The sequence below is a fragment of the Lolium rigidum genome, chromosome 5, assembly GCF_022539505.1.
Source record: "Lolium rigidum isolate FL_2022 chromosome 5, APGP_CSIRO_Lrig_0.1, whole genome shotgun sequence".
Classification (NCBI taxonomy): Eukaryota; Viridiplantae; Streptophyta; class Magnoliopsida; order Poales; family Poaceae; genus Lolium; species Lolium rigidum.
In genome coordinates, this window is record NC_061512.1 from 58,218,198 (window position 1) to 58,240,383 (window position 22,186).

At 46.5% G+C, this 22,186-nt stretch overlaps 1 protein-coding gene across 1 annotated transcript; it reads left to right on the plus strand.

The window, feature by feature from the left end:
* The first annotated feature begins 3,750 nt into the window (after nucleotides 1-3,750).
* Nucleotides 3,751-5,529, plus strand: LOC124654305 (cytochrome P450 716B1-like). Its single transcript, XM_047193318.1, has 3 exons — nucleotides 3,751-4,738; nucleotides 4,829-5,016; nucleotides 5,106-5,529. The coding sequence occupies exons 1-3, from the start codon at nucleotides 3,787-3,789 to the stop codon at nucleotides 5,421-5,423; spliced, it is 1,458 nt and encodes a 485-aa protein (XP_047049274.1). The 5' UTR covers nucleotides 3,751-3,786; the 3' UTR covers nucleotides 5,424-5,529.
* The last annotated feature ends 16,657 nt before the right edge of the window (nucleotides 5,530-22,186 follow it).

Consider the following 22,186-nt stretch of genomic DNA (forward strand, 5'->3'; position numbering starts at 1 on the left):
AACATATATATATGCATGATGTACTAATATGATATACTAATATGCCTTGTCAATAGAGATGCCGACATACGTTCTGTACAAGGGTCGGGTTCCAGGTGTCTACGAGGAGTGGCAGGACTGTCTCGAACAGGTGCACAAGTTCAGCGGGAACAGCTACAAGGGATACGCGACTAGAGAGGATGCGGTAGCACGGTGGAGGGCAAACGTGGGGAAGAAGAAGAACCGGCTGAAGTTCTTGGTCCCCCTCTTACTCACCGCCACCGCGGTTGTACTCTACTTTATTTTAGTCTAGGTGGCCGGTGACGATGCATGTGTATGCGACGAGATGAACACATGTATGTGTATGCGACGATGAACACATTTCTACTTGTGTAATAATTTGGATCTAAATGATGTAATGATGAAGATTTGTGTGTCTCATGTCATTTGTGTGTCATTTATGACTATTTCTGTTATTTCTGGAATGTGCTATGTATTTCCTGTATATACCTGTATATTTCCTGTCAAATACCAGTATATATTACAGAAATGGAAAAATTTCGAAAATCCAAAAATTAACATTCTGTGGCGCATTTATACTAGTGCGCCATAAAAGTTTATAAACATTCTGTGGCGCATGCAGGCTCTAGTGCGCCACAAAAGCTAGCGCCAGATTCTGTGGCACATGTGCCTTGGTGCGCCACAGAATTATCTAAGATTCTGTGGCGCACCGCCGCACATGCGCCACATAATTCCCAACTTCTGTGGCGCACCCAGTGCTGCGCCACAGAATTTTAATACTAGTCGTGTGGCAACTGTGGCGACAGCCTGGTGCGCCACATAATTGCAAATGGTGCGCCACAGTTAGGGCTTTTTCCACTAGTGTTAGTACGGTGAAATAGTTTGACCAGAGGGTCAGTCTGTGGTTTTTCTTTCACAAATAGATTATTTTTGTCAAAATCGCCGTTGTTCTTTCACCCTGCGATTCAACTTCATTCTTTTCAATAGTTGGCCTTATAGCAGCAATGTGAGGGCCGGTAAGTTGTTTTACATGCATACAAATTAGGTCTCATTTAGTCCTCAACCTATAGATTCTAGTATACATGAACCCATATCTTGTCTGTGGTTATACCAATAAGTAAACCTCATCCATTAGCGCATCTCAGATTGGTTTGTTTTTTGTTCCAGTAAGTAAAATCTTAAAAAATGTGCTAGCTTTTTTCTATTGTTATGTTCATAAATAGTTTGTTTTTTGTTAGTAAAGTCTTAAAAATTTGCTATCTTTTTTTCTGTTGATATATTTATAAGTTTTTTTTTTCTCAATTTTACAGCTTTTGGCACATAAGTCTTTTTTTTCCGACTCCGCTTTCAAGTGAAAGGATATATTTGTGCAAAAAGCCCAAGGCATGAGGCTGACAGGAACAAACCATTGTTCATAACTTCATATTGATATAAAGATTGAAACATTTTAGATTGTAACTTTGCAATATCATAAGAAAAAGGACACAGGTTGTGCATCTATGAGACTACTACTAAGAGTAGTGGATGATATTATCTGTTGCCTCCTTCTGTCGCTGCATTCTAGAATTGTTAACTGCATAGGACTTACCAATTCAAGTTGGGGAATTCATTACGGACGTATTATATTGTTTGCTTTCCTTTGCTCTTCCTGTGTGTTCTGGTTTTTGCTAGCGTGCTTATTTTTATACAAGTTCTAAAAGAAGTGGTATGGCAAGCATTTTGACCATTTGAAATCATGGAACATTGCTGACCCAATATGTTCACCACAAGAGAACCATAGTTCCAGAGTAATATCACTGGCTTTTGAATAATGAACTAATGATTATTCTGCTTTGCTTCTCAAGATAGTATGGTATGCCATACTACCTTTTAACTGGATGTTGTTCTTTTAAATTGCCATGGTGACTTTAGTCATTGCTCAAGACTAGGAATACTTTTTTGCCCAGATTTTGGGTACAACTAATCCTTGAGGGTAAACAATATTGATATCATCTTGGCTCAGTTTTCAGTTGTTGAACTGTGCTGTGCTCAAACTTATTTTGTAATTTCTGTGGAAAAGTAGTTGTGACAAGTTGACGCCCTGTTGGAAAACCATATTATGATCTAACTAACACTAAATAATCAAACTAAAATAGTAAACTTACCACACAGTTGGATTTAATTTTTCAATTTTTTCTGCTAACCATACATCAAATTCATTTTTTCCGAAGTATTTCAAAAACAGTTAGACGATTGGCAATATAATAATCAACTGCAATGCCAAACGGAGCCACCATCCTTCGGTCTATTTGTATTTTGTTCAGATTTGGGGCATGAATCCTGATTTGACTGTGCAAACAAGGCTATGAGTGTTTGATATTGTTTGTTGGTCTGCTATAAATATATGACACTTTTCTACAAAATTCATATGCGTGTATGAATTTAGTGCCCATTCAATATAATCTAGGTACATATATCTTTCATCTATATGTTTTATGCTACTGGAAAGACTATACTGCTAATCCTTAAAGACAGAATTAAATATAAAAAATATTGTGTATTTCTCTGATCACTGCTTGCTTGGTCTGATAGTCAGCCTGTCTCTTTCCTGGCATTTTCTAATCTGATGCCCATAGGCTGATAGTGATAGCGCTAGGAATCAGTCCACCATTCCAAGCACGTGGTTTGAAAAACTGTACTCTGTCCCCACTTCCCTAAGTTTTTAACTATTGACAGGAATAAAATGGAACTGCAATGCACCTATAACAGTTCTAAGGTTAGTTTTTGTCCACACTAAATTCCTTTCTATCTTGTCTACCCAATCTATGGCCTTGACTGTAAGCATGCCTCTCTTCATCATTAGTTTGTTCTTGATAATTACCTCCACCGCCTTCACGGACATGACATCGATGTCAAATCAGGCCCACACTGGCCCGACCGGGCCCTCACAGACCCGTAAAGTCCCCACGGCCATGCTGCAGCAGGCCGGCCAGAGCACCGCCGCCACCCAGCCATTGCTGCTGTGCCTTCTCTGCCTCCAGGGAGCATCACCGACGTGCCAGGAGTAGTCAACCCGTCCAACCCATATGGTCCCCAATCTGGGCCCTGATCTGGGCCGAACCAACCCACCCTAGCACCTCCGCCTACGTTGCTCTACCGCCGACGACGGCACCGCCTCTCCTTCTCCCACCCGACGCGCGGGAATCACGCCGCCTCGCCGAACCGCCGCCGGCCGAAGAGCACCACCCGGCCGCACCTACCCCGCGCGGGCGCAACACCGAGAGGGAAAAGGTGAGGGGCCGGTGCCGCCGGTGCCGTCCGGGCCTTGCCCGGCGACGCACGCCGGCGATGGCGGGGAGAAGAGGAGGGGGGCGCGGGACGAGGGGACGGAGGCGCGGCCCCGTCGCCCGTGGGGGACGACGCGGTCGCGAGAGGTTTCTTTCGAGGGAACACACGGGGCCATTCCAATGCATAATATCATATAGCAATATCATATTTTTATTACGTTTATTTATTATTAGTACAGTATCTATTTGGCATTAATTTTTTAATACTGCGTGCTACGGTAGGTACTGTATCTACTACTCTACTCTCTTATCTTTCATTGCACTGTCGCATCAGATTTTTGCATGCATTATACTATCTACGGTACTTCTATTGTGGGTAGTCTCAATGCCTATTTTGACCTTTCTTCGATGAAATGTGAAGAAAAAAAAAATCTGAAGTCAACTGGATCCCCCTCTTATACATTCGTGATATATATATTCGGAAGCCTCGTTTGCAATTCATCAGAGCACTATCACTACAATGGATTACATGCCCATGGTCGTGGCACTGGTTGTCACGGTATCATCCATAGCCATCATCCACCTCTTTACAAGAGCCAAGAGACCATGTCCGGCCAACCTGCCGCCGGGCTCCCTCGGTTTGCCGGTGATCGGCCAGAGCGTGGGCCTCCTGCGCGCCATGCGGGGCAGCACCGGCGACCGATGGGTACAGGACCGGGTGGACAGGTACGGGCCGGTCTCGAAGCTGTCGCTGTTCGGCACGCCGACGGTGCTCGTGGCTGGGCCGGCGGCCAACAAGCTCATGTTCTTCACCACCACTATGGCTTTGCGGCAGCCGCCATTTGTCCAACAGATACTGGGTGAGAAGAGCATCCTGGACCTCTACGGCGCCGACCACAAGCGGGTCCGCGGCGCCATGCTAGAGTTCCTCAGGCCGGACATGCTCAAGATGTATGTGGGGAAAATCCAAGGCGAGGTTCGCCGCCACATCGAAGAAAACTGGGTGGGCCGCACGACCGTGACAGTGATGCCACTGATGAAGCGGCTGACGTTCGACATCATTGCCGCGCTGCTCTTCGGTCTCGAGCGGGGCGCCACCCGGGACGCCCTCGCCGGCGACTTCGTCCGCATGACGAAGGGTATGGCGGCCATCCCGGTGAACCTGCCTTTCACGGCGTTCGGCCGGAGCATCAAGGCCAGCGGCAGAGCTCGCGGGGTGCTGCAGGGGATCACGCGGGAGAAGAAGGCCAACCAGCTGAAGCATGGCAACCAAGTGTCAAGAAACAACGACCTCATCACCTGCCTGCTCGGCCTGACCGGCGACAATGGCGAGAGGGTCCTGACCGACAAGGAGATCGTCGACAATTCCATGGTCGCCCTTATCGCAGGCTATGACACGTCGTCAATCTTATTGACGTTCATGGTCCGCCAACTCGCCAATGATCCGACCACCCTCGCCGCAATGGTCCACGGCAAGTAACCATGTATTTTACTTTATATTTACACCTCCCTGCATACGGTGGCTACCCATCCATAGTGATGTTGTGTCTTCCCTGACACAGAGCATGAGGAGATTGCGAAGAACAAGTCTGATGAAGAGGCTCTGACCTGGGAAGACCTGACGAAGATGAAATTAACATGGCGAGTAGCGCAGGAGACACTTCGCGTGGTCCCTCCAATCTTCGGCAGCTTCAGAAGAGCACTCGAGGACATCGAGTTCGACGGCTACTGCATCCCAAAAGGATGGCAGGTCATTCATAATTCTTACTCCTTGCAATCAACGTATTATCATCAACCCTATATAAGGAGAAACCTGAAGATGCCAATTAACTCATTCAGGTGTTCTGGACGGCCAACGTGACGCACATGGACGCGAGCATCTTCCCGGAGCCAGCTAAGTTTGACCCGTCCCGATTCGAGAACCAGTCGGCATCGGCAGCACCACCGTGCTCCTTCGTCGCCTTCGGCGGTGGCCCGAGGATATGTCCCGGGATGGAGTTAGTCAGGATCGAGACACTGGTGACCATGCACCACCTGGCGAGGCAGTTCAGATGGAAGCTATGCTCTAAGAAGAACACTTTCGTGAGGGACCCTATGCCATCGCCACTGCATGGCCTGCCCATCGAAATCGAGCACAAGATGTCTCCTTACTCATAACTGTCAGGACGACAGTCAGTTCCATTTTAGCATCAAGTTTGTGTAGAAGCTGCCACCTTTTAGTCTGGGTCTTTATCCAGCATTTACTATGGTGTTGCACATTGAATAAGGGCATCTCCAGATGGCCCGACGCATTTCACTTACCAAAAATGACCGGGTGTATTCTCTTACGTTGGGTCGTGGGTGTGAAATAGACTGAAAAAAGGGCAGTTTTCCGTTTGCATCCGGCGTGCCCTAGCAGCCCGATGTATTTTTTCCGTAAGTTTTTTCATACACAATTTACATAGTGCGAAAAAATAAAATATGAAACATATGAAAAGCTCATGGTCTGCTGAAACCCTAACCCTAGCCTACGCCTCGTTATCGTTGAGCACCTCACTAGTAGGAAAAGCCTCATCAGTGGCGCACAAAAAACACATTCTGTGGCGCATGGGTGGTGCGCCACAGAATTCTCGCCACAAAAATAAGGATTCTGTGGCGCACCGGCCAATGCGCCACGTGAAAGCTTATTTACGTGGCGCACGGACGGTGGTGCGCCACGGAAACAGGAAGTCTTATTTCTGTGGCGCACCACCGCCGGTGCGCCACGAAATTTTTTTAAAATTTCAAAAAAGTGGCGGCCGAGATCTAGATCTAGATCTAGATGCGGGGCCGCCGAATTTTTTTTTAATTTTTCACGGAAGGTCGCCGGAGGTGGGTGGGGTGGGTGGGTGGGTGGGTGGGTGGAGGATGAGGCCGGCCGGAGGAGGTGGTGGTGGTGGTGGAATAGGTGGAGGTGGAGGTGGAGGTGGAGGTGGAGGTGGAGGTGGAGGTGGAGGTGGTGGTGGTGGTGGTGGTGGTGGTGGTGGTGGTGGTGGTGGTGGTGGTGGTGGTGGTGGTGGTAGAGGAGGAGGAGGAGGTGGTGGTGGTTGTGGTGGTAGAGGAGGAGGTGGTCGCCGGAGGAGGAGAAGGAGGTGGTGGTGGTGGTGGTGGTAGAGGAGGAGGTGGTCGCCGGAGGAGGTGTTGGTCGTGGTCGCCGTAGTAGGTCGCCGGAGTAGTTCGCCGGAGTAGTTCGCCGGAGTTGGTCGCCGGAGTTGGTCGCCGGAGTAGGAGAGGAGAGTGGAGAAGTGGAGGAGAGGAAGAGAAGAGGAGAGGAGGAGAAGAGGAGAAGTGGAGAAGGGGAGAAGTGGAGAAGGGGAGAAATGGAGGAGAAGGAGAAGTGGGCGCCAGAAATTTCAAATTTGGACGTTAATTCTGTGGCGCACGGGCACTTGGTGCGCCACAGAATTTTTTTTTCTTTTTTTCTATTTTGCAGCAAAAATTCTTTAACTGCCCGTAACTTTTTACTCTTTTGGAATTTTGAGATTCTAAAAATTGTCCAACCGGGCAAGCCCCGGTGAATTCGGATGTAGATTTTTCGTGGGAACATTTTGATATATTATGCGTTTTTTTTCGAGTTCGTATGCAACCAGAAATCCAGTTTGATGATTTTCCCACGCAATTTTGCAAAAAAAGTCGAAATTATTGTTTGTTAATTCTCAGTGGTAAAAGATGACATAATACATAGGCATCTTGAAGGGATTTATTTTTTGAAATTTTTATCTATTTTTTTTATTTTTTACGAGAGGTTAAAAAGGCGATCCACGGGAGGGGGGGGGGTGGAGTTGCATGGAACTCATGTGCGCCACGGAAATAAGGCTTTACGTGGCGCACCATCCCACGTGCGCCACGGAAAGTCTTAGTTCGGTGGCGCACCGGGAACAATGCGCCACGGAAAGTCTTAATCGGTGGCGCACCGGGCCGGTGCGCCACGAGAATGTCTTATTTACGTGGCGCACGTGATCTGTGCGCCACGAAATAGTGAAACCAATGATTGGGGTTGGCCCCACCAAATTTCTGTGGCGCATGGATCCCTGGTGCGCCACAAAATTAAGCTATTTCTGTGGCGCACCGTGTCTGGTGCGCCACAAAATAACTTTCTGTGGCGCATTTTAAACGGTGCGCCACAGAACTAAGAATCGCCTATAAGGGTTTTCCTACTAGTGCCTGGGTCAGGTCGACGAGCTCGGGGATCACCCATGGCCAGTCGGGAACCAGTGGTGAAAATGCCGGTGTGACCGATGGTGGAGGTCACTAGTAGGTAAAACGTTATAGGGGCACGCTTATTGGCAGCGCACCTAGATGAACGCACGAAACAACTATTACTTGTCGCGGGCCGAAAGCATGCACACAACTGGTATGCTCATACTGGTAGCGCAGTGGAGAGTAGGGCACGCGACTACTAGGTGACCCCCGGGTGCACTTGCGTCGAGAAAGTTCCTACAGCGAGCGTCAATGGTGGCACTTACCGGTCGCATGTCCCTTTGTTCACCGGCTTCCAATATATTTGGCTGGTGGAGGGCGCATGCCTAAATACTAGTAGTGTGACTCGTTTAGGGCACATTACTACTAACCATGTATTATTAGTGTGCCTCATTTAGGGCACCCTACTACTAACAGAAGAAATATGGACCCCTCTCCCTCTTAGATCCATATCGCTTTTTGAGTTTTGTAAACAATAAAATAAAATGATAGATAATTTCAAAATAAGATCCTTTGTGATATCCATGTGTTATGTCATCTAATTTTAAGAAAAATAAACAAACATGAATTTTGAATTTTTTTTTACAAAATGGCGCCATGTTTTGTAAAAATGGCTCTAGATTTTGCATACGACCTTAGATGAAAAAAATATTAAAATGCATCTATGAAATTTTTTACATCCGATTTCAAAGGCCTACGGCCGTCAATTTTTTACATTCCTCAAAATCGAAAAGGAAAACATAATTTTTTGAGGTTTTAGATTTATGAATTTTTTCATCTCTATCATTTCAAACTTCCCCTGCTCCTCTACATCTTGTCCACCTTATCCCCTCCTCCTCTTCCCCTTCTCCACCTTATGTCCTTCATCCTCTTCCACTTCTCCACCTTCTCCTGTCCTCCTCTTCCACTTTACCACCTTCTCCCTCAATATGACCGTACCTCCTCTCGGGCGATGGCGACCGCCTCCTCTCCGATGATGGCGACCACCTCCGACGCCCTGCTCCACCTCTGATGCCCTGCTCCGACACCCTGCTCCGCCGCCAGCGACGCTTGCTCTGACTCCCGGCTCCGCCACCATCAACACCTGCAACGGTGACCTGCTACTTGCCATCTCCTCTCATCAACGCCACAAGGAGGCGTCGGCGTGAAGGACTCGATTGCTTTCTTTTAGTTTTTATGATGGTTTTGTTTAAAATCACGTGGATTGTTGGGCACTGCTCCAAGCTTTTTTTTTAAATTGCAAAAAAGCTTACTAGCAGCAGACCAGACAAGCGCACGCGACTAATACATTATTGGCAGCGAGCCGGGCATGCACGCGACTAGTACCTACCATACTAGTCGCAATCCGGGTACTAGTCAGGCCTTATCACTGGTGAGGTAATAGTCGCGGACTGTGATGTGGGTATACCCTATCGGGTACCCATTATTGGTATACCAGGTGCGGTTACGTCGAAGGCCCATGAAGCCCATGGTGCAAGAAGCAGTCAAAGTCCAAGAAACTAGGCGTATCAATCAAGGAAAGCTCTAAGAAGGAAACTTCAATACGTAATACACTAGTTGAATGCCCGTGCGTTGCGACGGAAGTTCAAATTTATTTGTTGAATGCTATTTTAATCATAATGTATCTCCCCTCCCTTATGGGTTTCATTAGCATTTACTTGAGAAACTAAATTCCCTTACTTTTAGAATAAAATATTATAAATTTTCACAATATAATGAAGAAGTAAACATGGTTTTATTTGTCACAATAAAGGATGAGACCAACACCACTTAAGTAGCAGAGATAAAGAGGAAAATGAAACATTAGAAGACAAAATTGATCCAAGAAAATCATGTTTCCATCGTTTATGGAATGATTCTTTCACCTATGTATGATTAATATCCATGCATTCATGTTTGTATCAACAACATAACTCAACCGTTGTGAGCGAAACACCAAGGAGTCACTTCGATGAGCACGATAATGTGCCTTACGAGCAGCAATGGTGTGGATATTCACAAATCGACGACTGCAACTGGCAGCTATACAAATTTCATGAGCTATGAAAACATCATGAACATGTCATATATAAAACTGAGAGGCAAACAAATGGTTTCTTTCCATCTGATTAGATGAACCTCATACTTTAGAATCTTTTATTATTTTTTTATCACAATTTAAACAAACTGTAGAATTCGATTCCTTGCAAAAAAAAAGTAGCACATGTTTGATAGGATCTTGCTAAATTGAATCTCAGTTGCACATTCCATATTGTCTCATCTGTTATAAATGTTTGGTACTATATGATAAAATGTATCATCTTTGATACATGCTCAGTCTAAGATCAACTTCGCCAATTCAAATACAAACATGCATATTGGATCCGGCTCCACATAAAGTTACAATAAAACCTTATCAAATTAGCATGCATACATTACTACATATATCGGATGTACAGCTGCATATAATTAACAATTCAGTAGTGCTAACTTTATCTTGCAATCTACTCCGTACTTGATATCTCCTATGTGACCATTAATATAAGAGTAGCTAGCCGATGAAATGCATTTATATAATCTTAGAGGAAAGTGGTCAATCCATTTTTTATATAAGCCAAGCTACCAACCCACGGCCTCTTGCCCAATATCAATTAGGACACCCAAGGCAGTTCACAACGTGTTATACCAATCCTTGGATTGTCGCCATTACGAGCATCCAAGTTCCAACTTGTACTTTCTACACAACCTTTGTGGACTTTTGTTTCGATTGAGCTATGTGAAGAACTATGATAATAAAAGGAAGCATAATTGTATCAAACATCAAGGAAGCAACCCAAGAAATCAAAATTTGCTCAAGCTAAGCTCCAAACTAAAACTTGCATGGAGCTTTATTTACCTATAGAAATTCAGCCATAATTAAGTATAGATGTGAAACCTTTGTAAGGCCTCATGCATCTATCAGGCATTTCCACCACGAACTTAGACAAGGAGGACAAGAAAGCAATGATGCATCTCCACCAATGCATCCTTGGCATGCAACTTCTTCAGCCTCTTTTTCACCATCTCAGCCCCTCTTGTTTCTCTGTCACAAGCAAGAAGCAGCTCTTCTAGGAATCCACTCACAAACACCATTTTCGCTGGATCTCTAATTCTTAAATTCACATAAATCCGAGTAAACCTGAAGAAATGAGAAGAACCATAGAATACAATAGTTTAAGAAAATAAAGTTACCTAAAAACTGAAAAATACAATATTGCTGATGAAACAACTGCAAGTAATTGAACAGCTTACATGATTCTTTCATTGTGGATTCACTTCTACTCTGGAGTATGATAATATACTATAATTAAACATGTTGCTGCTTTGTACACATGAGCAAACCTTGAGAAGAAAACGTTAAACAAACATGAAAATGTCAATTCCAGACCAAGAAGAATTGAGAAGTAACGACTAATGCTAACTCAGATTAAAACAAAACAAAATTGAGATGCAGCTCTGCTGGAGTGGAAGATGACAGCCAAAAATTTGCCGGCGGCCATGTGGGAGGACATCATCAATGGGCCTACTGCCGCAGGTCCTTCCCTGTTGGGATTCTTCTCAGGCGCACCAACACATCTAGATCAAACACGGCTGGACCAACACAACTCAAGGAGCAGATGAGCGAATCAAGAACAAACCAAACGAATTAGCAGGTTAGCACCAAGAAAGAAATTAAGAAGAGTTCGGCCTCGACCATCATCAACACCTGCACTGGTGACCTGCTACTGGCCATCTCCTCTCATCAGCGCCTCAAGGAGACGTCGGCGTGAAGGACTCGATTGCTTTATTTTAGTTTTTATGGTGGTTTTCTTTAAAATCACCTGGATTGTTGGGCACTGCTCCAAGCTTTTTTTAATTGCAAATAAACTTACTAGAGCAGACCAGACAAACGCACGCGACTAATACATTATTGGCAGCGAGCAGGGCACGCACGCGACTAGTACCTGCCATACTAGTCGCATTTCGGGTACTAGTCGGGCCTTATCACTGGTGAGGTATTAGTCGCGGACTGTGATGTGGGTATACCCAATCGGGTACCCATTATTGGTATACCGGGTGTGGTTCAGTCGAAGGCCCATGAAGCCCATGGTACAAGAAGCAGTCAAAGTCCAAAAAACTAGGCGTATCAATCAAGGAAAGCTCTAAGAAGGAAACTCCAATACGTAATACACTAGGACTCTCGTAAACCCTAACCTTGTTGCATATATAAAGCTAGGAAGGGGCACCCCTTGAGGGCGCGCATAGACACAATATCATACCCGCATATTAGAACTAGACTAGATACAATCCGCCTCCGGCGGCACCCTATACACTTATTATCATATACTAGATTGCTAGCAGGATGTAGCGATCCCCCATCGTGGGAACGTGAACCTGGGTACGTCGTGTCTACTCTCGCTCCCGGAATCTTCAGGAGTTGCCTTTTCCCAAAACCTTAGTCCATAACCTTGGATATTGCCGAGGGTACAACCTCGTCAGGCTGGGGACGCGACTAGTAGCCAAGAATGACACGCGGCTGGTAGGCTTTTCCCTACTAGTGCGTGGGGTGGCTGGTGCTGCCCATGGGTACGTGGGCGGAGGTGGAGAGGTCGTGGTTTCCGAGGGGTACGTGGGCGGAGGCAGCGGTACCGAGGCCTGCAACGCCAGATTGAAGGCATCTTCCTCCGATAGGCTTGACGGCATGTGCTCCACGGTGTAGCGGGGCAGCGGCGGCTACGGTAGCTCTGATAAGAGGATACCTAGCATTGTCGCCACCTCATTGGTTAGTTCTTTCGGGAGCTCGATTTCCCTGCCCTCCTCCGAGTGCCATCTGAATGTCGTGGAGCACGTTGGCGACAAAGTCGTCGGAGTCATCCTGCACCCCTACCCGGGATGTCTTCGCCCCACATTTACTGGTGCGGGGGAGGATGTGGAGGTGGTGGTGTACGCGGTAGCACCCGATGAGAACATGGAGGCAGGCCAAAGTTGTAGTCCCGATCGCCGAGGAACCCCACCTTCGCCTCTTGTCGGTTTCATACCAGCGGTAGTCATCCCACCTAGGAGCATCTATGCCGTATGTGGGGTCATCGTGGAGGTCCGGTGGGAGAACGGCTCGCCTGCGCCAGATCTCTTCAATCCACTCCGGACGGGACATTGACACCGGCGGGATGGGCACCCGCACGGAGCTAAGGCGCCACCCGCCCGGCAGGTGCATGCCTTTCCAGCCATCGCAGGGCTGCCAGTTGTCATAGAGCAGCCGGGGGACGTTGACAAGGATGGGGACCCTTTCCCGTGGGTTTTCCTCTTTCTTCACCCGCGACGAGGACACATCGTGGTAGTTCTTCTGCTTTCTAATGGTGAGGTGGCAGAGTGATGTGGATGTGTGTGTGGTGGGAGCAAGCGTGGCTGGAATAAGGCAATGGGGGCCATGGAGCTCATATGTGGGCAATGGCAGAATGTTGTTGGTGCCCTTTTAAGGACAAGCATGGGACTCAAAGCCGCGTGCAATTGATGGCAGCACGGAAGACCCGTCGTCGCTAGCCAGACCTAGTGCGGCCGTTGAAGAACAAGTGTGTCATTGATGGCGGCCGCCGAAGGCTATGGCATGCGCATGCGCTGAAGCGATGCGGCCGAAGCGGGGGGAGGGGGGCTCGCCCCCGCTCCGGGTGGCCCCGTGGCGACAGGGCGCGGTCACACGCTGCGTCCATGCAGACGCATTGCAGCGTAATTTGGGTCATATTTGCGTCCCCTGAACACCCCGACCAGTTTGCGTCTGGCCGCTAAGCTGAGTGTAGACCTATTTTTAACCACACGAACGCAAACGGTCACTTTATATCCGTTTGCATCGAGTCGCTGTTGATGCCCTAACGCCATTGCTTCTCAGTCGACGGGGATGAATTCTATGTTGTGATTCGTGCGCAAGGCTACGGTACACAGGACAGAACCCAATCACATCCGACGGCCAGATTGATTGATCGATTGTTAATGATAAATCAGTCGACTGAGAAATGTCCTCCTTCTGTTTACCGTTTCCTAAAACTAGTCATATTGCATACTAGTATTATGCATATGTTACTAGTTTATGATATCACTCCCAAAATGTATAGTATTTCGATGTTGTATCATAATTCCTTCATATTTAATGTTCTGGAATCTTATTAATGCAAATTTATGTATATGATATATTTGCCATTAATATTTTTAGTTTTACGTGTTATGATACGTTATCTATGTTGAAAATATTGGGCCTGCACTTAGTGGCCCATACTAGATTTCAGATTTTTCTATAAATCTCAAAGCCCACTTGAGTTTGAGCCAAAGTTGGTGGCAGCTCACTAGAGAGTGGCAAGAGGTAGGAAGTTTAGTCCCACATGGAAAGTTGGGAGGAAGTTAGACCACCTTATAAGGTGGGTTGTTCTACCACTATTAAGTGAGTAAGAATAGGAGTGGTTCACGCGCGCTCCTCCTCCTGCTCGCTCGACTCGACTCGACACGACAGGTCATGACGCGCGCCGCGCTCGTGGTGAGTGGATTGAGCCTCGAGCCGAGACTTTCCTTAATTTTTGCAGCTCAGGAAAACGAATAGAGTCCTATACGGACGCGTCGCAGTTAGTCGGTTCGGGTCGCTCCCAAACCATGGGCTATCTGTAACCGACTCGAAACGTGTGCGCTACGTGGGCGTACCCCACATTGCCTAGGGTTTCCTGCGCCTATATAATCTCTTGCCCGGCTACCGCAGAAACACATCTAATACACGAGTTAGGGTTTTGCCACCTCTCTCTACTTGCGCCGCCATCGTAGCCTACTCCATCCCGCGCGCCGACGTGCATCGGCGAACGGGAGAGCAGGTCTCCGGAACCGCTCGTCCTTGCGATCCTGTACGGGAGAGGATGAATTAAGTTTTTGGGAAGCGCTCTACGCGACTGCTCAAGCTCTTCATCACGGGTCGCCTTTCGTCCAAGTCGGGCGGTGCTGCCTACCGTCATCTTCAACGCCGTCTACTTCGACCCGTCGTCCCTGTTGTCAACAACGTTGTCATCAACAACGTTACTACTGCGACATCATTTGCTACACCTCTACCGCCACCTCCACCAGATCGGTATGTGCGACATATCTCGATCTGTTTAGCGATGGATGCTTTACCATTTGGGCTGCTGCTACTCATGTTGATTAATGCATCTAGTATGTTCGAGTTTCACATGTTAGTAGTTGCTGTCACCATATTTATATTCTGGAATTAATCATGGAAATTGTGCCTAATTATCCAACAATCCAAAAACCTAATTGTAGGCAGTTTCCTGAGTTAACAATGACTGGTTTTGCTGATGCACTGAGGCCGGATAAGTTTACCAGTGTGCACTTTAAGAGGTGGCGAGGTTAAGGCCACGCTCCGGCTTACTCATCCGAAAGTATTCGAAGTTAGTGATGGTTTACCCGAAGGAACTATATCTGAGCAAGATCGGAACAAGTTCAAGGAAAACAATACTCTCTTCATCGGATGCGTTACGAGTATTCTTGCTGATCGTACGTGTGATGTGTACATGCACATAACGGATGGTAAAGAGCTACGAGGTGCACTCGAATGCTAAATTCGGTGCAACCGATGTAGGCGAGTGAAGCTGTACATCATGGAGAGCTTCCATGACATCAGAATGGTGAACAACCGTTCTGTAGTCGAACAAGCTCATGAGATACAGTGCATTGCGAAAGAGCTTGAACTCCTCAAGTGTGCCTTACCTCACAAGTTTGTGGCTGGATGCATCATCGCTAAGTTGCCCCCTTCATGGAGGAACTTTGCCACAACTCTCAAACACAAGAGACAGGAGATATCAGTTGAAAATCTGATAGCGTCTCTTGATGTTGAGGAGAAAGCTCGGGCAAAGGATACTACTGAGAAAGGAGAGGGTCAGTCTAGCGCTAACATGGTGCAAAAGAAACCCTACAACAAGAATAAAGGGAATAACATGCCCTCCAATAAGCCTATCAAGACTACAACCTTCAAGAAGAAGAAGATGATAAACAAAGCAGATCTGAGCTGCTTTACCTGTGGAGAGACTGGCCACTTTTCTAAGGACTGTCCAGAGAGGGCAGACCGCAAGAAGAAGGCGAGGCAAGTCAACACGGTGACCGCTAGCAATGTTGATGAGTACGGTAATCTCTTTACTGTTCTTTCGGTTTTTCAATCTCCATGTTGGTGGATTGATACGGGTGCTAATGTTCATGTGTGTGCTGATATATCCATGTTCACTTCTTACCAGGTCGCCCGGGATTCTTCCGTATTGATGGAGAATGGGTCAAATGCTTCTGTTTGTGGTGTTGGCACGGTAGATCTGAAGTTCACTTCAGGGAAGATCGTGCAGCTGAGGAACGTGCAACATGTCCCTACTATGAACAAGAATCTCGTTAGCGGCTCCCTTCTATGCAGAGATGGGTTTAAGGTTGTTTTAGAGTCGAATAAAGTAGTTGTTTCCAAGTTTGGATATTTATTGGTAAAGACTATGAGTGCGGAGGCTTGTTCCGCTTTTCGCTTTCGGATTTCAGTAATAAGTCTGTGAACCATATTTGTGGCAATGTTAGTGATGATACCAGTGTTTGGCATTCTCGTTTATGTCACATTAATTTTGGTTTAATGTCTCGGCTATCCAGTTTGAGTTTAATTCCGAATTTCACCATTGCCAAAGGTTCTAAGTGTCATAGTTGTGTGCAATCAAAGCAACCTCGGAAGCCTCACAAGGCGTCCGAGGAGAGAAACTTGGCACCTCTAGAACTCATACATTCTGATCTATGCGAGATGAATGGTGTGTTGACAAAAGGTGGAAAGAGATATTTCATGACATTGATTGATGATGCGACTAGTTTGCTATGTTTATTTGTTGCGAACTAAAGATGAAGCTTTAGACTACTTTAAAATTTATAAGGCCGAAGTTGAAAATCAACTAGAGAGAAAGATCAAGCGTCTTAGGTCGGATAGTGGTGGTGAATATTTTCCTAAAATCTTTGATGAATTACGTGAGGAACATGGCATTCTTCATGAGAGGACGCCTCCCTATTCACCCCAATCAAACGGGGTTGCCGAGAGGAAAAACCGCACGCCGACTGATTTGGTGAATTCCATGTTAGCCACTTGCTGGTTTATCAAAGGCATGGTGGGGGAGGCTTTATTGACTTCATGTCATGTCCTGAATAGAGTTCCTAACAAGAATAAAGATAAAACCCCTTACGAGGAGTGGGCTGGGAGAAAACCATCACTTTCATATTTGCGCACATGGGATGTTTGGCGAAAGTCAATATTCCAATTACTAAGAAGCGCAAACTCGGACCAAAGACAGTGGATTGTATCTTTCTAGGTTATGCTCCGCGGAGTGTAGGCTATAGATTTTTAGTAGTTCAATCCGAGGTACCTGATATGCATGTTGGTACTATTATGGAATCTCGTGATGCAACATTTTTTGAGAATATGTTTCCTATGAAAGATATTCATAGCATTGCTTGAATTTCTACTGAGATAATTCCAGAGTCTAGTCCATCTAATGAGTATTTTGAACAATCACATGAGAATGTTACTGAGAAGGATGACAATGAAGCTCCTAAACGGAGCAAGAGACGGAGGATTGAAAAATTCTTTGGTGGTGATTTTATTGTGTACCTTGTGGATGATACTCCCACGTCCATTGCAGAGGCATACGCATCTCCAGATGCAGATAACTGGAAAGAAGCTGTCCACAATGAGATAGACTCTATTCTTTCTAATGGAACTTGGGAGCTATCAGAACGACACTAGTAGGAAAAGCCTCATCAGTGGCGCACCAAAAATGGATTCTGTGGCGCATGGGAGGTGCGCCACAGAAATGTCGCCACAAAAATAAGGTTTCTGTGGCGCACCTTCCCATGCGCTACAGAATTAAGGTTTCTGTGGTGCACGTGTTCCTAGGTGCGCCACGGAAAAGCGTGCGCCACGGAATTGGTTTTCGGTGCGCCACGGAAATTGCTTGTATTATACTCGATTTTGTGCTTGCCTGCTATACACATGCGGTTTATACACAGACAATATACGGAGATACGGGTTATATACAGCAACATTCGGATATAATATAAATATCATGTACATTGCACGGATATAACATAGACATCATCATCACATTACTTAGAGCCCGATCGAGATACATATATAGTGGCAATTAAGTGTCAAATGTTTTGCATACAACTCTTAATTCATACAAATTTCACAATTTCGAGATACAAAGTAGTCTTCATCCGGTTCCTCCTTTGCTCCCTCATCTCTACCCACCAGGTTCGCTTGCATCGGGGTCTTCATATCCAGTTCCTACTATGATGAAAATGGAAGAAAGTGAGACGAACAAGTCCGATGCACAAGAGAAATGGAATAAATGCCTCATACATTGTTGGTCAACACAAATATTAACATTCAGGGATGGCGTAAGTGAGACCAAGTCCGATGCACAAGAGATTGATATTTGTGCTATCTTACCGGGCTCACTTACGCCACCCCCAAGTGTACGGGGACCAAACATTTTAATCATCGGCATTTTGAAAATCTCAAAGCAAATGGAATGACAAAATGGAATAAGTGCCTCATACATTATTGGTCAACACAAATACTATGGTCGGAAACCATAGTTGCGGTATACACCGCGAGTATACTTTGCGGAAGGGCCCCCTTTCCCCGGCCGCCGTTCCGTGAACGGGTCCTTAACGACACAACAACGCTGATCTGCCTCTCCGGCGCGGAACCACGGCGGTCCCGGCCGCCTCCCTTGTGGCCGCGTCTCCTGCGCTCTTCCGCATGGCCGGACCACGATTGGACTCACCGGGGGAATAATGATAATCGCCATCAACACTATCGCCGGACTCCACGGGAGCATAGCAGTTTGCAGCGGATGCCACTTTTCTTCCCTCGCCGTGCGATGAACGAGTCTTTGATGCAAAGACCGTGCCGGCCTGCCCGGAGGCCGGCACGGTCTTTGCATCAAGAACTCGTTCACTGGACGGCGAGAGAAGAAAAGTGGCATCTGCTGCAAAGTACTCTACACCTGTGGACTCTGACGATAGTGGTGATGGCGATTATCATTATTCCCCCGGTGAGTCAAATCATGGTCCGGCCATGGAGAAAAGCGCAGAGCGCAGGAGACACGGCCACAAGGGAGACGGCTGGGACTGGCGTGGTTCTGCGCCGAAGAGACATGTCGGCGTTGTTGTCTCGTCAAGGACTCGTTCAACGAACGGCGGCCGGGAAAAGGGGGCCTGTCTACAAAGTATATTGCGGCGTATAGGTGACCAAACATTCTAATCATCGGCACTAAAATGGAAGAAAGAGCCAAGTGGTATCTCAACTAGATATCATATGCCTCATACTTTGTTGGTCGAAAGAAATATTAACATTCGGGGATGGGGTCGGCGAGGCCAGGTAGGATGCACAAGAGATTGATATTTGTGCCATCGCACCGGGCTCGGTGGCCCCACCCCGAGTGTACAAGTGACCAAACAATTTAATCATCGGCACTAGAATGGAAGAAAGGCCAATGCAATTAAGAAGTAGCTAGTATGAACTAAATGGAATGCCTCATACTTTGTTGGTCGAAACAAATATGAACATCCCGGGATGGCGTTAGTGAGGCCAGGTAGGATGCACAAGAGATTGATATTTGTGCCATCACACCGAGGCTCACTAGCGACACCCGGAGTGTACGAGTGATCAACCAACCATCTAATCATCGACAAGTACAAAAACACCACCAAACCGGCAACCATGGTGACATAAGTCAAGATGCTCAAACACACATAGCATGCCCGGAGCGGATGCTCCAAAGGGATTATTCATCACTTGGTATAGACCAAGTGATGCTGGCAAAAGAGAGGCCAATCAAGAACCGAGTAAATCCGAGTAAGTGATAGATATGCCTAAACAAGCAACAACACATAGCATATCCCAGCTAACCAGATGAGACAAGTCTTGGTAGCCAACTTAATCACCTAGCACCACCTAGCCTTTTAAAACCATCATAAACAGTCCTTTTTCTTCAAAGGATACCACAGTGGCATTCATTTACATGATCCCCTACTGTGGATATCTCTATTTTCATCAAAACCAACAAGAAAAGGATACCACAGTGGCATTCATTTACATGATTCCCTAATGTGAATATCTCTATTTTAGTATACCATCATAAGCATTCCATTTAAATCACACATTTTAGTATCCATGTTCTTATCCAAGTTTTTGCCTCGGCCTTTGCATCATTGGCTGAGCCAAGACATCAAGCATCTGGCCAGGGAGCATTCTTTCTTTTTAGGGAACTATATGAACTATATGCACATGATCTAGTAAGCATCCCCACTAATCAGAGCATTATAAGCATAGTAGCATACCATAAGCTCACAAGAATCCATCAAGTAAATCTTCACAAGGATACCACAGTAGCATAGTAGCATACCATAAGCTCACAAGAATCCATCATTTTCTTCACAAGGATACCACGGTAGCATACCATAGTAGCATTTCATGCATTTAAATGAACCAGTAGCATCAAAACCAACCAAATGTCCAAGCTGGAAAGCAATACCAAGTGAGCAAGTCTTCATTACCTTGTACGAGGTTCGGACATGGATTTATTTCCAACAAAGGATGGAAATCAAATTAACATCATTGAATTAAATTGAATCATTACCATCACATGGTTCATCAATAACAAGTGGCAGTAAACCTCCACAAACAACAGGTACATATGATCCTGTAAGCCACACAGGCATAGCAAGTGATATAAGTTGACAATAACCAACACCTTTTTATTAGCAGCATAACAATATACTAACCACTAGCAATCCAGGCTCCAAATGGAACCTTTGGAGCAGATATATATAGAGCCAATATAGCATGTCACTCCAAATGAAACTATCCATATGCAGGCAACAAAGTAATTTATTCGAGATACGCACATGAGCAGCATCACCGAATCAAAGAAACTAGCGACAATGCATCCAGGAGCAACAACATCAATGCATCCGGAGCAACGAGCAATGCATCCGGAGCATCATCGGCACAACCTAGAAGCACGAGCATTTCATCGAGCACTTTGTGCTCGCGCGGGAGAGGAAGAGGGAGGGGAGGGAGATAGTTCACCGACGACGGGGGTGGAGGAGGAGGTTGACGACGACGGCAGCGGTGGAGGAGGAGGAGGACGCGGCGGCTCCTCCACCTTCACGCGACGGCGGCCCCTCCTCGCGGCGGCCCCTCCTCGCCGTAGCGGCGGCTTGTCGCTGCAGGTGGCGGGTATGGGAGGACCGTGGCGGCATGCGGCCCTCGCGGAGGAAGGCGGCGGCGACGGCGATGGCGACGACCAAGGTGGCGCGCGGCGGATCGGAGGAGAGGGGAGAGGGGAGAGGTGAACAGGCGGGGGAGGGCACGGGCGAGATGATATAAGTTACCTTAATTCTGTGGCGCACCAGAGCAAGTGCGCCACAGAATCAATTACTTACGTGGCGCACCGAAGCACGTGTGCCACGAAAGAGTTATTTCTGTGGCGCAGCACGCCATGTGCGCCACAGAAATACCTACACTAATAATTGGTGGTGGCAGGATGTGGGCCCCATACAATTTCTGTGGCGCAACTGTAAGCAGTGCGCCACAAAATAACATTCTGTGGTGCATTTTGAGTGGAGCGCCACAGAACTAAGCTCTGCCTATAAGGGTTTTCCTACTAGTGCGACCCCATGGATGCAAGCCTGTGGGCTGCAAATGGGTGTTCAAGAAGAAGCTAAGACCTGATGGTACTATTGAGAAGTACAAGGCGCGGCTTGTAGCTAAAGGCTACACACAGAGAGAAGTCGAAGATTACTTCGACACCTATTCACACTATCGCTAGACTTACCACCATTCGAGTACTACTGTCCATGGCTGCCTCCTATGGTCTTATTTATCATCAAATGGACGTAAAGACAGCTTTTCTTAATGGAGAGCTGGAAGAGGAAATCTATATGGATCAGCCTGATGGGTTTGTAGTAAAAGGTGAAGAAAGAAAGGTGTGCAAGTTGTTGAAATCTTTATACGGCCTGAAACAAGCACCTAAGCAATGGCATGAGAAGTTTGACAGAACTTTAACTTCGGTAGGCTTTGTTGTCAATGAGGTTGACACGTGCATTTACTATCGCTATGGTGGGGGCGAAGGTGTTATACTGTGTTTGTATGTGGATGATATTCTGATATTTGTTACAAACATGAAAGTAATACACGAGGTCAAGTCTTTCTTGTCAAAGTGCTTTGATATGAAAGACACTAGGAGAAAGCTGATGTGATTCGAACATCAAGCTTATTAAGAAGCGAGTGAGATTACTCTAACGCAATCCCATTATGTTGAGAAGATCTTGAGCCGGTTCGGCTATATTGATAGCAAGTCTTCTCCAACACCTTATGATCCCAGTGTGACATTGCGCAAGAACCGGAGGATTGCCGTAGATCAATTGAGATATTCTCAGAGTGTTGGCTCACTCATGTACTTAGCGAGTGCGACTAGACCTAACATCTCTTTTGCTGTTAGCAAGTTGAGTAGGTTCATGTCAAACCCGGGTACTGATCATTGGCATGCACTTGACAGGGTCATGTGCTACCTATGTGGTACAATGAGTTATGGGATTCACTATTCAGGACACCCAGCTGTGTTTGAAGGATATAGTGATTCAAATTGGATCTC